We start from the raw sequence: 12,095 nt of genomic DNA, 5'->3' as shown, positions 1-12,095 counted from the left end.
CAAAAAATTTTGAAAGACAATACGTCAAATATTGACACCCAACAAACAAAATATGGACAACACATGACTTTTGGTGCATAATACAGACATTTTGAAAGACCACATACACAACTAACAAAATACATTCGCAACAAAAATTTATATGCTATGTGTAAATATTTATGTGCTATGTGCAAAATTTTTATGCTATATCGATAAATTCGTACTATGTAAAAAATTTTTTGATATATATAAAAATTTTATCTCAATAAGTTTCTATAACATATACGCACATTTTTTTTTTTTTTGCTCAGTTTGTGCCAATTTAGTTAGACTTAATTACAAAAATACTTATATATATAACATCACCAAAATTATTAATGCTAAATTTCATTCACAATCAAAATTCTCCTTTTATTTATACCTATACCTGTTACGATCAATTTAAATTTTAAAAATTATTTTATCAGATATAGTTGTTATTATTTATATTTACTGAAAATTACTTATAGTTTGATTTATCAGATGTCACGTCTTTTTAAAATTTACTTTTATAAGCTACCTAACAAAAAAAAACTAAGCTTTTGCAAAGCAAGCCGTAGACGATCAAAACCTGTGATTTCGGCTTTCATTTCAACTGTGAGAACAAAGAAAAGCAAGCCAAACAAAAATCAGGCCAAGCCAAAATGATTGTCTACTATTGGCAAGCCACACTATACACCACTCTTCTTTATTTGTTCTGCAGACCCACCACTAGAAGATGCTAAGGCATGCATCTTACATTGTGATCTTTGGTCTTATAAAAATTCCAGAACAAGTAAAGAGGGGATAAATACATACATACAATTAGCTTCTGTTGTCTTCTTTCTCTTCCCATGATCTTTTCGATTGTAGAGGATTTCTAGACAGAACCACTTCAGGCCCTTTCTTCTTTATAGATTAATCAAACTTGCCAGCATTCCTATCCCACAACGGAACATCACTGTCACTAGATGATGCTGCCCTTCGTGCAGCCCTTATTTTTAAAGGACTGTTATCTGGGTCCAAGGCATTACCCTCTACCCTAGGGGCAGAGGCAGCATGTTCAGGCTTAGAGGAGGGTAGTCTTGGTGGTATATTCAATGTTAGTGTTTTTGAATCAAATATATCATCAATTTGTTTCTTGGACTTGGGAGGTCCAGAATTCTCGGGTTGCAAGGAAGACGAAGGATCGGACACAACAATTGTGGTGGGTTTAGGCAATTTCTTTCTCTGATTACCCTTTTGAGCTTTTGGTTTGGCCTGCAAAATGAAATAACAATGCTTCAAAAAAGTTGAGGGAAAAAATAAACAAAAAAAGATGCCATTAACTTCATGCAATTCTAAAGAACTTGACTTTTGGAGGGCTTACACACCAAAGTATTTCCTACGTCAGTAAGAGCCTTTCTAGGTTGTTGGCCTATTTCGGCAAGCCCATCAACCAGTGCTCCACGAAGTAACTCTGCACCTTGAGCAACAAGAAGGTGGTCTTTGTCCATCTCAACTGATCCCAGATGTGTTGACTCATTTGAGATTGATGCTCTATTAGCACACTTGGTTGCTAGGCAACCACAAGAACTACTGCAATTGTTTCTTGTGGTTTTGCACTTGCATTTTGTTGTGTTACATGATGAAGTTTTACTACAAGAGCAGCAAATATTTGATGTTATTTCTCCAGATGTACATCCAGGTTCATCTCTTGAATACTCTTTATCATCATGTTCTGAAAGGTTGATATTCTCTAAGCTTGCGTATGTGCTTGTGGATTTCCGTTTATTCTCAGTTGATTCTCCTGGCTCAAACCACTCGTCATCTGTTGCTTCCATGTCATCAAAATATTCTGATTCTGCACCAGACATGTATATATCCTCCTGTACATGTGTAGAATGGCGGTTTTCCTACGTTTAGAAGAAATTATACCGAATTAACCAATAGCAGTTTATAGTCAACTAGGAGATAGAATCCTTTTAACCATTTTTTGTAAGAAAACTAGTGTGCGAGACCAACCGGCTTGTGCAAATTCATGTTAGTGTATTCTGCTTCTCCCATAGATCCTGTATACCTCTTTAAAGTTTCACTCTGTCATAAAGTTCAAATGATAAAGAAACAATTATTTAAAAAGAAGATACTAAATAATAGGGTAATCAAAATGCTAAATATTCATTGACAGTGGAATCGTGCCCCAATTCTACAAATTGGAGCTAAAAGTTTGTAAAGTAGTAAAGAGGAATATTGGTAAGTTTCTATATACGAAGAAATTTTTTTGCAGCAAAACGTTTTTTAACCATATAGCTATTAGCTAGATGATGTGGCTCATAAACAAACCTGTGATTCCAACTGACGAGTAAGTTGAACTTTTATCATTTCCAACTGTCGAACTGCATAGTTTAACCTTACTACCTTTTCCTTTAAATCTTTAATCTCCATGTCCTTCTCTCTGCAGATTATTTCTTTCTCTCGCACTAAACACCTAAGATAAAATAAAAGCCAGAGCAATATGCCAGTCAGATTACCACTTCAGGAAATTTTTGGATTACTCACAAATTAAAACCTATTGCATTTTAACACAATATAAGCAAGTTTGATAACTTTGCAAGAATTGGTTAAATCACGGGACCAAATTGTTGCAGAGAAATTGTTACCTCGAGGAAGATGCTATGTTGAACAGATAATTCATCACATTCTTAGCATCTGCAACGGACCGGACTTGGTTCCAACGTCCCTTACCACTAAAAACCCGTTCTTGCTCTTCTGCCTCTGACAACTGGGAAGCCATAGACACTAGAGATGAAGAAGAAGTAGAAAGCATGTTTTCAAGGGCAAAAATCCTTGAATTTTTGGCTCCAGGAGACATTAACACAGAGCCATCACTACAATAGCAACCAGTCAGAGAGAGACGTGCATAAAATACCAAACTAAAACCACAAACATTGTTTCATGTTTTTAAGGAAATAGGTAATTACAAGGCATCACCTTGTACCATATTGATTCATCATCTCTACTTCCTCCTTTAGCTTACTCATCTCTGAGGCCATTTTATTCCTCCTAAAATAAAAGGATAACTAAATGAATAAGTGAGGAAAGCCCCAATCAAATGGGGAAAAAAAAAAATAATGCTTAACAGAACAATTCAAATCCTCCCTGCAAAGTTGTCACACCATCTAGCCTAAAATAATTGGTTATTGAACTCAAATAATTAAATTTGGCACATATTTTATTACAAAATATAACCAATTGCAAATTTCTTTCTAGAGTCTTCCATTGAATGTTTATGGACTGACAATAACCATGGGTTGGAGCCAGTCTAACAACATAGAAAGGTACCTAATCCAAGAAAATTAGTATATCTGTTTAACATTTCTCATACTTTAATTTTGACTACCATGGAGAATTTTATTTTATTTTATATTTTATATTTTTTTTGGTTTGGTATTCAGTATGGAGAATTTATAAGAACTAAATTTTGCATATAGAGTAAATACTATGCTTAAGTATCCATATGCAGTGTATGTAATTGGTTAAGCCACACTTATATTTAAAAGAAAATGAGGGAGAATGACACATTATCATATCCTATAAACATAAAAACTGGGGTTCTTTCCGAACATTCAAGTGAATAGATATGGGGTGTATTATGAGAGAGGTGTTATATTTGATGGTAAATTCTAATGCAAAAATAAGATAACTTCAAATGTAATCAAGCATCAAGCGTTCCACCTAAATGTCACGTACTCTTCCATTTGACGCTCATATTCCGAGCGTACTTCGTGCACTCGAACAGAAACTTCAAGCTCATGCTCGATTGCCTTCATCAAAGCCTTGAAAAAAAAAATTTGCATCAAGTAGCAGTTACTGATATGTCAAATTGTCAATACATCACTTACAACTCATTAGCATGAATAGCTATGACCTGTCTTTTGATCAATGGGAAAAATACAAAAGGCATAACACCTAGTAAAAAATCCAGCACTCATCCATATTGAATTTTAACATGCAATTTACTCCTTGTTTTTAATTACTCCATAAAGTTACTTGTACCTGAATTCCAGGAGCACTCCCACCACCAACACCTGTGTTTATGTGAAAAACGAAAAAGGAAAAGGAAAACAAAGTGCCAGATATTAGGCAAACTCAACATAGGGGAAAGAGAGTAAGAGACTACATGACACAGTTTCTTCTAACCCATGGATTCACGTGAGGAAGCCTTTCGAGATTCCAAAAGTTCTTTCAGCCTTTTGGTAGCCATGGAAGCTTCTTCTGTCTTCCTTTGCAGTACCTGCAATGAACATATAACTTGTAATTTAAACAACTATATAAGACTTCAATGCAACAACACGTGATTTGAGCATGAACTTACTAGCTTTTGCCTTTGATTTAACGCTAATAGCTTATGCATCTCATATTCGTTCCTCCTCCCCTCTTTCTTAAGCTGGTATTTAAGCAAATATGTCAAATGACTAAAAATTTTTATTCTTCATAACTAATCTATCGTTATTTAAAAGTTGGGAAAAGATTATTGGACCCCAAAAAAATAAAAAAATAAAAGTAAGAATATATTAATATGTAAAGGTAAAAGAAAATTCTCCCCTTATGCATTTTACCTGAAGAACTTCTTTTTCACGTGTAGCTTTCCATAACCTAAATTGTTCAGATTCCTGCTTAATCTTTTGTTGAAGTTGAACCTAAAGAAAAGTAACCATAAGCAATTCCCCCCAAAAAAAAAATTTCTCCTTTCTAACAAACAATGCACGTTTGATTGACAGGACTATTGCACCTTCTGAGCTTTAATTCGTTGTATTTCATCATAAAGTCGTTTTGCAGCCTCATCACTCTTTTGTTTTTGTCTCAAAAGCATAGCCTGGTCATCTTGTTTCCTCTTCAGTTCGGAAACCTAGAAAGCAAATAATCAGTTTATGGCATTGAGTGGCCATTGAGGTTTAACACGCTTAAAATATCAACTCACTTGCACTTCAAGCGCATTCAACTTTTGTAGATAATCCTGCTTTGTCTTTTCAGCACCGTCATCAGAGTTGGAAGAAATATTTGCAAGATTCTCTTTAAGTTGCTCAATTTCTTTCTATCAATTATGTACAAAAGAAGGGTTAGTAAAAAATATTTAAAATAAAACAAAATTCTTTAACTGATTGATAGTGAAATTTTCAGAGCAACCACCTGCAAAATTTTCTTCTCTTGTTCCATCTCAAGAAGTTTCCTTTCATAATGTTGCCTAAGAATTGAAGGATCAGAGTTATTGTACAACTTCATTTCAGCCTTCAACCAAGGGGGAAATGAATTATTAATTGAAATATGTAAAAATCAGTTGCATCCCTATAAAACATTTAATACAATAAGCTAAATAGATATATTAGCAATTTAAAAAGCTCAATAAAACAGATCTGTGCGCGCTCAGGTGAGGACATGTGCACATGTGTGCTTGTATAGAGAGGGATTTCAACATCTTAAGGAGTTAAAACTAGAAAAGGTTGCTCTTACCTCCTTTTGTTCAAGTTTTTTGTCCAGTTCTTTGAGCTCCTTATCCAATTTTTCTTGGAGAGAAGAGTGTTCTAGCTCCTTTTCTTCATCATCTGATTCATCTGCAAACAAGTTATATTAATGTTGAGAAAGAAAGCATACTTAGAATGAAATGCCAATCAACAAGATAAAATAACAAATAAGTACGCTTCATTATTAAGTGTAACGTTGTTGTTGAATCTTTTAGTATCTAACAAATCATCCTGAAGATTCGACAGACGGACTTTTCAAAACCAAAACAGATTTGTCAAAATTTATGTTTCGAAGGTCAAAACTAGTGCTAAAATTCTATAACAGGATCCATCACAAGAAATAAAATTTCCAATGTGATACCTGGTAAATCCATAGCTTTAGCATGGCTATCAGATGAAAGTGGTTCATCATCTTCGGAATCAACACAGTTAACAAAATGTCTTGAATTCGTGGTGTTTGAAGTCTTCAAACGTTTCAATTCCCCTTCAAGATATTGGATCTTTGACACATAAGATTTTACCAAGTTGTAGTCCTGAAAATAATTTATATAATTTTTAAGAGATCGATCACTTCTGAGAATTGTAACCAAGCATTAACAAGAACTTGTTGCATCCAAACCTGATTTGAATTAGAGTCAATCTTGTCCAAGGATTTACCGTTTCGTATAGCTTCTATTTTCATAATCAGCTGGTCTCTTTCAACCTACAAATATTATCACTGACTTGAGTGAGACTCCAAAAGTTGTTGTAAAAAATACTATAAAGATATTGCATGCAACTAACAAATTTATTATAAATGAGATAAGACAAAGGATAAAAGAAAAACCTGAGCTTCAAGGGCAGATTGTTGTAAACTCTCACAAGCTACTCGACGTCTTTTTAGCTCCTGTTGTAGCTCTGCATTGCTTGCTTCAAGTAACGAAGTTTTATGTTTAAGCATCTGAAAATAAAATAAAATTTAAAAAGAAAAAGTAGACAACATTATAAACATGTAGATTAAAAAGTGAGCATCTTTTGACATTTTATAAAACGAAGTACCTGAAGCTCCTCAAATGGTCCCACACCTTCACCTCTATAAAATAGAAGCTCAGCTTGCAACTGCTCAATTTGATTTCGCATTTCCTGTGCCTGAGCTGCAGCTGGATCACGATTAATCTGAAACATGAAAAATTTGAAATCACGCACATTAAGAAACTGAAATTTTCACAAATTAAAAAATTACTAAACACACTTACAATTGCTTTGTTCTGAATGTTGCGAGCACGATTTGCATACTTTAAGGTGTTCAGTGTCTCTTCAATATTGTTGTCAGCTGGACTAACACATGCTGTGACATTCCCAACAAATTAGATTATATGCTCCAAAGGAAATAATAGGTTGAATTATGTTGTAATTAGATCATTTCAATTTTCAATTAAGTCCTTATAGTTTAGAATTTATAATCAAATTATTATATTATACTAAAATTCTCAATCAAGTTCATATAGACTTCAAATTATGTCTCTGACCAGTACAAACATTTTTTAACTGGGTCCCTCTAATTTAAACTTTTGTGATCAAGTACCTGTATTGCAGAAAATTTTTCAAAAAGACAGCTTACCAGCCAATTTATGGGCTTGATCAAAATTTTTCAGCAAAAGGGACTTGGCTGAAAAATATTTGTACAGCATAAGGACTTGTTTGGAAATATTAACTTATAGTTACATGATTGAAAATTATTATACAATATAAAAACTTTATTACAAACTCTTAAAGTATAGAGACCTAATTGAAAATTGAGTAAAATTATTATGACCACTACAATAATTTAACCACCAACAAAAATATCAGAAATTCAGAACATTGCCAACGTGCACTGATTGTGTACCTATCATCACTGTTTTGCTGTTTCCCCCCAGAGAATCCTACATGTTCATTACCCCATTCTTTGTCAGTCATAATAATACAATATTAATCCATTGAAGCTATTTTGAATTGAACACTATAAATATAGCCTTTTTAATCACTTTTTTAAGTAGCAGTGACTATTGCAAATAGGTTTAACTAGCATTACATTCATATTCAAACTGTATTACATTTGTAGTACAAGAATTATCATACTTTGAAAAAAAATGAGAAGCACACACCCGGCAATTCATGAACTTGTGAGTAGAGTAGACTGTAAACATTCATGCATAACCAAGTTTTTGGTCCAGTGTGTTACTTACTTTACTTTTCATTTTATGAATAGTCATCCAAACAAACACAATAGACTTAGGTTCATAAGTAATCTCAATAAATTGCTTAAAAAAATATTGAGCAAACCTGCAACAGGCGTGTCAATTTGCTATCACGATATGGAACATGACCTCCCTCTTTTCGCTTTTTTTCATCTCCCAGTGCACTTATAACATTTCCAAGAGCTAACAACCCCTTGTTGATATGAATTCCTAATCATAAGAACAATATTCAAACTAAATACAATTTTCATTCAGAAATGAAATTAACTAGCTTAAAAATTCAAAATTGACATTTCTGTGATATTACTTTTTGTGTTACGAGTAAATATATTCTTTAGTCATAATATCTCCTTTGGTCCTAAAATGTCTTTTGATCAATTAAGTCAATACTTAGTTTTGACATCAATTTTATCATTTTAATAATATTATTATTCTCAAGATAATAAGGTAGAAATAATCTACCCCATTTTGCCAAGAAAATCAAATAAGTGCATCAATGCGCCAAGTAAGATGAATTGTAATGAAAATACCTATAATTTGACAGAAAGATAAAATTGATGCCAAATTTACAGATTAATTTCAAAATGTTAAAACTAAAAAGGATATTTGCTCTTGTATTAATAATATATCAAACTCGGTAATATTACCAATGAGAAATACCTTCTTTTAAACGCATGCCATCTGCCCCAGTTCTTTTTGCACGCTCAGAACCAGCAAGATCTACCAAATGCAGTTTGGCACATAAGATATCATCACCTTTCTTTTGCTCCATTGTGATGGTAAATATAGCATGTGAACGACTGGATAATGCATACAAAACAAGTAGTCAACATACTATAAAAGATATTCTCCATTAAAGTATAGTTTCATAATGAACCATGAAATTAGACCCAAAGCTAAAAAATAAATAAAATGTTGCATGCTTTTTATTTGGCATTTTACCTTGATTGGCTATTCATATTTGTACTCCCTGTGGCACGCGATAACGAACCACTTGATAGATAAGATGCCATTTCTTCTTTTGTCTTAACTTCAGCCTCAGTCACACCAGATAGAGTTATTCCTCCATTCACTGTTTCTCTGATTTGTATGGGCACTCTACCTAGCACAACAGGCTTCGAAGCAGAAGTTGCTTCTCCTCTCGATGAATTGGGATCAAGCAAATCAAAAACCTCTTCCTTGAATATCTGTCAGTTTTTTAAACCAAATCAATTATTCATCTCAATTGAGAATTATAGAAAATTTACCAACTAATTATACTATCTTTTTTTCACCTCAATAAATGATACTCTGATCAAGAACTCCATGGAGTCCTTTGCTTCCTTAACTTTTTCAAATATGCTCTCTAATACCCTTGGTATAATTCCACCACTACTTCCCTCTCCATTATAGTTTGTTCCCATGGTGTATGTTTTTCCAGATCCAGTCTAACAAAATGAGAACAAAATATAGTGTAAAGCTACATAAGTGATTACACACAGAGATAAATTATTTATACACATTATGCCTCATACATTGAAACGAAACATGCATCTTTCACATGGGATGACTCTCACACCCCAAAATAAAATGAGTACACAAAATATTAATATATATCAAAGCAAAGTTTCCAAAAGTCATAATTAACCAGCAAACCTTCAAAAGTTTATACCTGGCCATAAGCAAGAACCGTGGCATTATAGCCATTAAATAACGCATCAACAAGCGGAGCTACACAATCATCGTATATCGTAGACGAAGATGGCCCCGTGCTGCCATAAACATAATCATAGGTGAATGTATGAGTCCCAATTTGCACCTACCGAATTCACAAGCAACAACAACAACAATGCATCATATATCAATTTCTCATAGTTTCAAATAATTGCAACACTAATTGTAAGCAAAGCTCAAACTTAACCATCATATATAATTTCGAGAAAACGAAGGTTCTAGAACCTGAGGTTCGCCTGGAACAACAGAAATGCAATCTGTGCATCCTAGAAGAAGCTCCGACGTGATCAATGGGCGAATGTTAACCGCTACACGCACGCAATCCACGTTCCTCCCATCTGAGTTCTCCATTGTTGTTGCGTCACTCAGCTCGATCGTCTGGAAAAACCTTAGAACCAAAATTCGAACGCCAAAAGAACGAAAAAATAAAGCATGCAATGGGTTATAAACTAGAAATCACGATGATGGTGAAGAAAGAAACACGAAAGTATTGATGGTGATGCCATTCTGCATTAGAATGAAGTAATGAAGGAAATTGCAGAAAACAAAAAAAAAAAAAGAGAGAAAGAGAAGAATAAAGAAAACAGAGAGATAGCGGGAAAGAAAGTTTCTTCTCTTCTCTACGTACGTTACATTTGAACGTACGGAAGCAGAAGCAAGCAAAATGGCTTTGCGATTTTCCGATAAAAAAAGGTTTGGGTAAAAATTGGATAGCAGAAAATTAGTAAAAGGCACTGTGGAAATTGGAGTTGGAGATAGGTAAGGTTAATGTTTTAATATATTTTATTTTTTCTTCCTCTTAGCCTAGTAAATAGTAATTATATCTAACCATTATTATTTGAGTTTTAATGTAAAAAAAATTACCATATTGCACTATTTCTTGGTATATGGATGTGCATTGCACTATTTCCATCACAGACAACCTATCTATACAATAATCTCATTTCACACTAACGGAAAAAAAATAAAATAAAACTATTTCCACAAATTTAGCTAGTTAATTAGCTAAAGGTCCTAAAGTAGAATTCGAATTTCATCCACTTATCAACTTCTATTATTAAACTATTTTCTTTTCAAATAAATACGAAATTGGAATTTAGACAACTTTTTCTTTTTGACAGAAAAACTTTAATTCTTTCAAAACTTTATGAATCAAGAGTTTTACAACCATCATATGTCAAAAAATTATTACATTAATATAGATTTCAGGACAAGAAAGAACATGATTCTTTTTAAACGTGATTTTTCAATGAATTAAATGTACATGAAGAAAGTTATGTTTTTACACGAGTAAATAGCTGGTTTGATTATCGAAACATTTGAAATTGACAAAATAATATTTAAAAGATAATAGCAATAAAATAATTTAAATTGCTATTATTTTATTGCGGTTGGTGGTGGAAATTTAAAAGGTGGTGGAAATTGAGGTTGTGGCGATGGTGGATTATTTACAATTATTGGTGTTATTATTGTTATTGTTAGTAGGGTGAAAGTAAGGTGATGGTACGAAGAAAGTGTAGGTATTGAAGTAGAGAAAGTACAGAGAAATCTGAGATTGATTTCGTACATTAAAATTATCTCTAAGACTCTAATTCTATTAACTATATTTTTTATATTAAAAAAATTGTACCATATTAGTTTTTGTTAACAAGGCTTTCAGGTAATTTGATGATGTGGTTCTTTGATGACACATATCACTTCATGATTTTGCCACCTGTAACAGTATGATGACGTGTTGATCAACGATACGTGGCATGTTGACGTAGATGATTATGCCACGTGTCACAATGTTATTTGTCCACGTGTTATTTACTATGTCATCATTACATATGCATTAAATTGGTTCCTTACTTTGTATCAAATGACTCATTTTAGTTTTTGAAATTGAATATCGTGCATCAAATTAGTTCCTTCATCCGTTTGTTTTTTTTTATAAATTCAAAATTTTTAATATCTTTAAATACTCTAATTTTAATTTTATCTTTTCACAAGTTATTTAAATACAAGTGTTTTTATAAAATATTTTAAAAATTTTAGTTTAAATGATACAATTTTTTTCTACAATATTTTATTAAAAGAATTAGATGAGATATTGAAATTAATTTAGTAAAGAGTGTAAGTTAAGAGTATAATAATATTTTTTAATACAAACTTTTTAATATTTAACACCATAATTTAAGAATACTTGATAAGACACTTGTTAATTAATATAAATTCATTATTCCCATCCGTTTTAATAATGTTTGATTTCCCATATAATTGACTTCTTACTAAATTAATAAGATAAATTTATACTGTCGATCATAATAATTCATTTTATCTATAACTTAGTTAGGCGACCTTTTCATATATTACACTATTAATTAATATAAATACTTATTGTAACCATGGCTTGAACAGTATTAAAACAGATACAAATAAATACAAGAGACAATAATAAAATTTTGGATTTAGCTAACATGTGCTCTAATAACGATACAAGTTAAAATTATTAATTAAAAAATTCATTATAAAAAATTATATAATAAAAAATAAAATTAAAATTAGTGTATCAAAAAATATTGAGAGTTTTAAATTTACAAAAAAAAAAAGAGAACAAACTGATAAAGGAACTAATTTGGTGCACGATATTCAATTTTAGGGACTAAAATAAATCATTTGA

At 32.2% G+C, this 12,095-nt stretch overlaps 1 protein-coding gene across 1 annotated transcript; it reads right to left on the bottom strand.

Annotated features, from left to right (window-relative positions):
- Positions 1–580: 580 nt before the first annotated feature.
- Positions 581–10,065, bottom strand: LOC107606213 (kinesin-like protein KIN-4C). Its single transcript, XM_021106511.2, has 27 exons — positions 9,659–10,065; positions 9,372–9,518; positions 8,995–9,147; positions 8,663–8,907; positions 8,381–8,520; positions 7,806–7,930; positions 7,369–7,405; positions 6,737–6,828; positions 6,540–6,656; positions 6,328–6,441; positions 6,121–6,204; positions 5,863–6,034; positions 5,491–5,591; positions 5,170–5,268; positions 4,961–5,074; positions 4,772–4,888; positions 4,599–4,679; positions 4,355–4,426; positions 4,180–4,273; positions 4,036–4,067; positions 3,715–3,815; positions 2,971–3,042; positions 2,640–2,867; positions 2,323–2,467; positions 2,005–2,076; positions 1,374–1,895; positions 581–1,260 (listed from the first exon to the last, which is right to left on the bottom strand). The coding sequence occupies exons 1-27, from the start codon at positions 9,782–9,784 to the stop codon at positions 919–921; spliced, it is 3,744 nt and encodes a 1,247-aa protein (XP_020962170.1). The 5' UTR covers positions 9,785–10,065; the 3' UTR covers positions 581–918.
- Between the last annotated feature and the right edge of the window lie 2,030 nt (positions 10,066–12,095).

Source organism: Arachis ipaensis, chromosome B7 (genome assembly GCF_059453495.1).
Source record: "Arachis ipaensis isolate K30076 ecotype BB chromosome B7, ASM5945349v1, whole genome shotgun sequence".
Classification (NCBI taxonomy): Eukaryota; Viridiplantae; Streptophyta; class Magnoliopsida; order Fabales; family Fabaceae; genus Arachis; species Arachis ipaensis.
The sequence above is the reverse complement of the archived record's forward strand: the minus strand, read 5'-3'. Positions and strand labels throughout refer to the sequence as shown.

Bases quoted from the DNA above. Each gene is read 5' to 3' on its own strand.
- LOC107606213 (XM_021106511.2), bottom strand. From the start codon at position 9,784: ATGGAGAACTCAGATGGGAGGAACGTGGATTGCGTGCGTGTAGCGGTT. The intron at 5,592-5,862 runs GTATCACATTGG...ACTTGTTTGCAG, and splicing joins TAAAGCTATGGATTTACCAG to ATGAATCAGATGATGAAGAA. The intron at 2,077-2,322 runs GTTTGTTTATGA...ACTTTATGACAG, and splicing joins CTCGTCAGTTGGAATCACAG to AGTGAAACTTTAAAGAGGTA.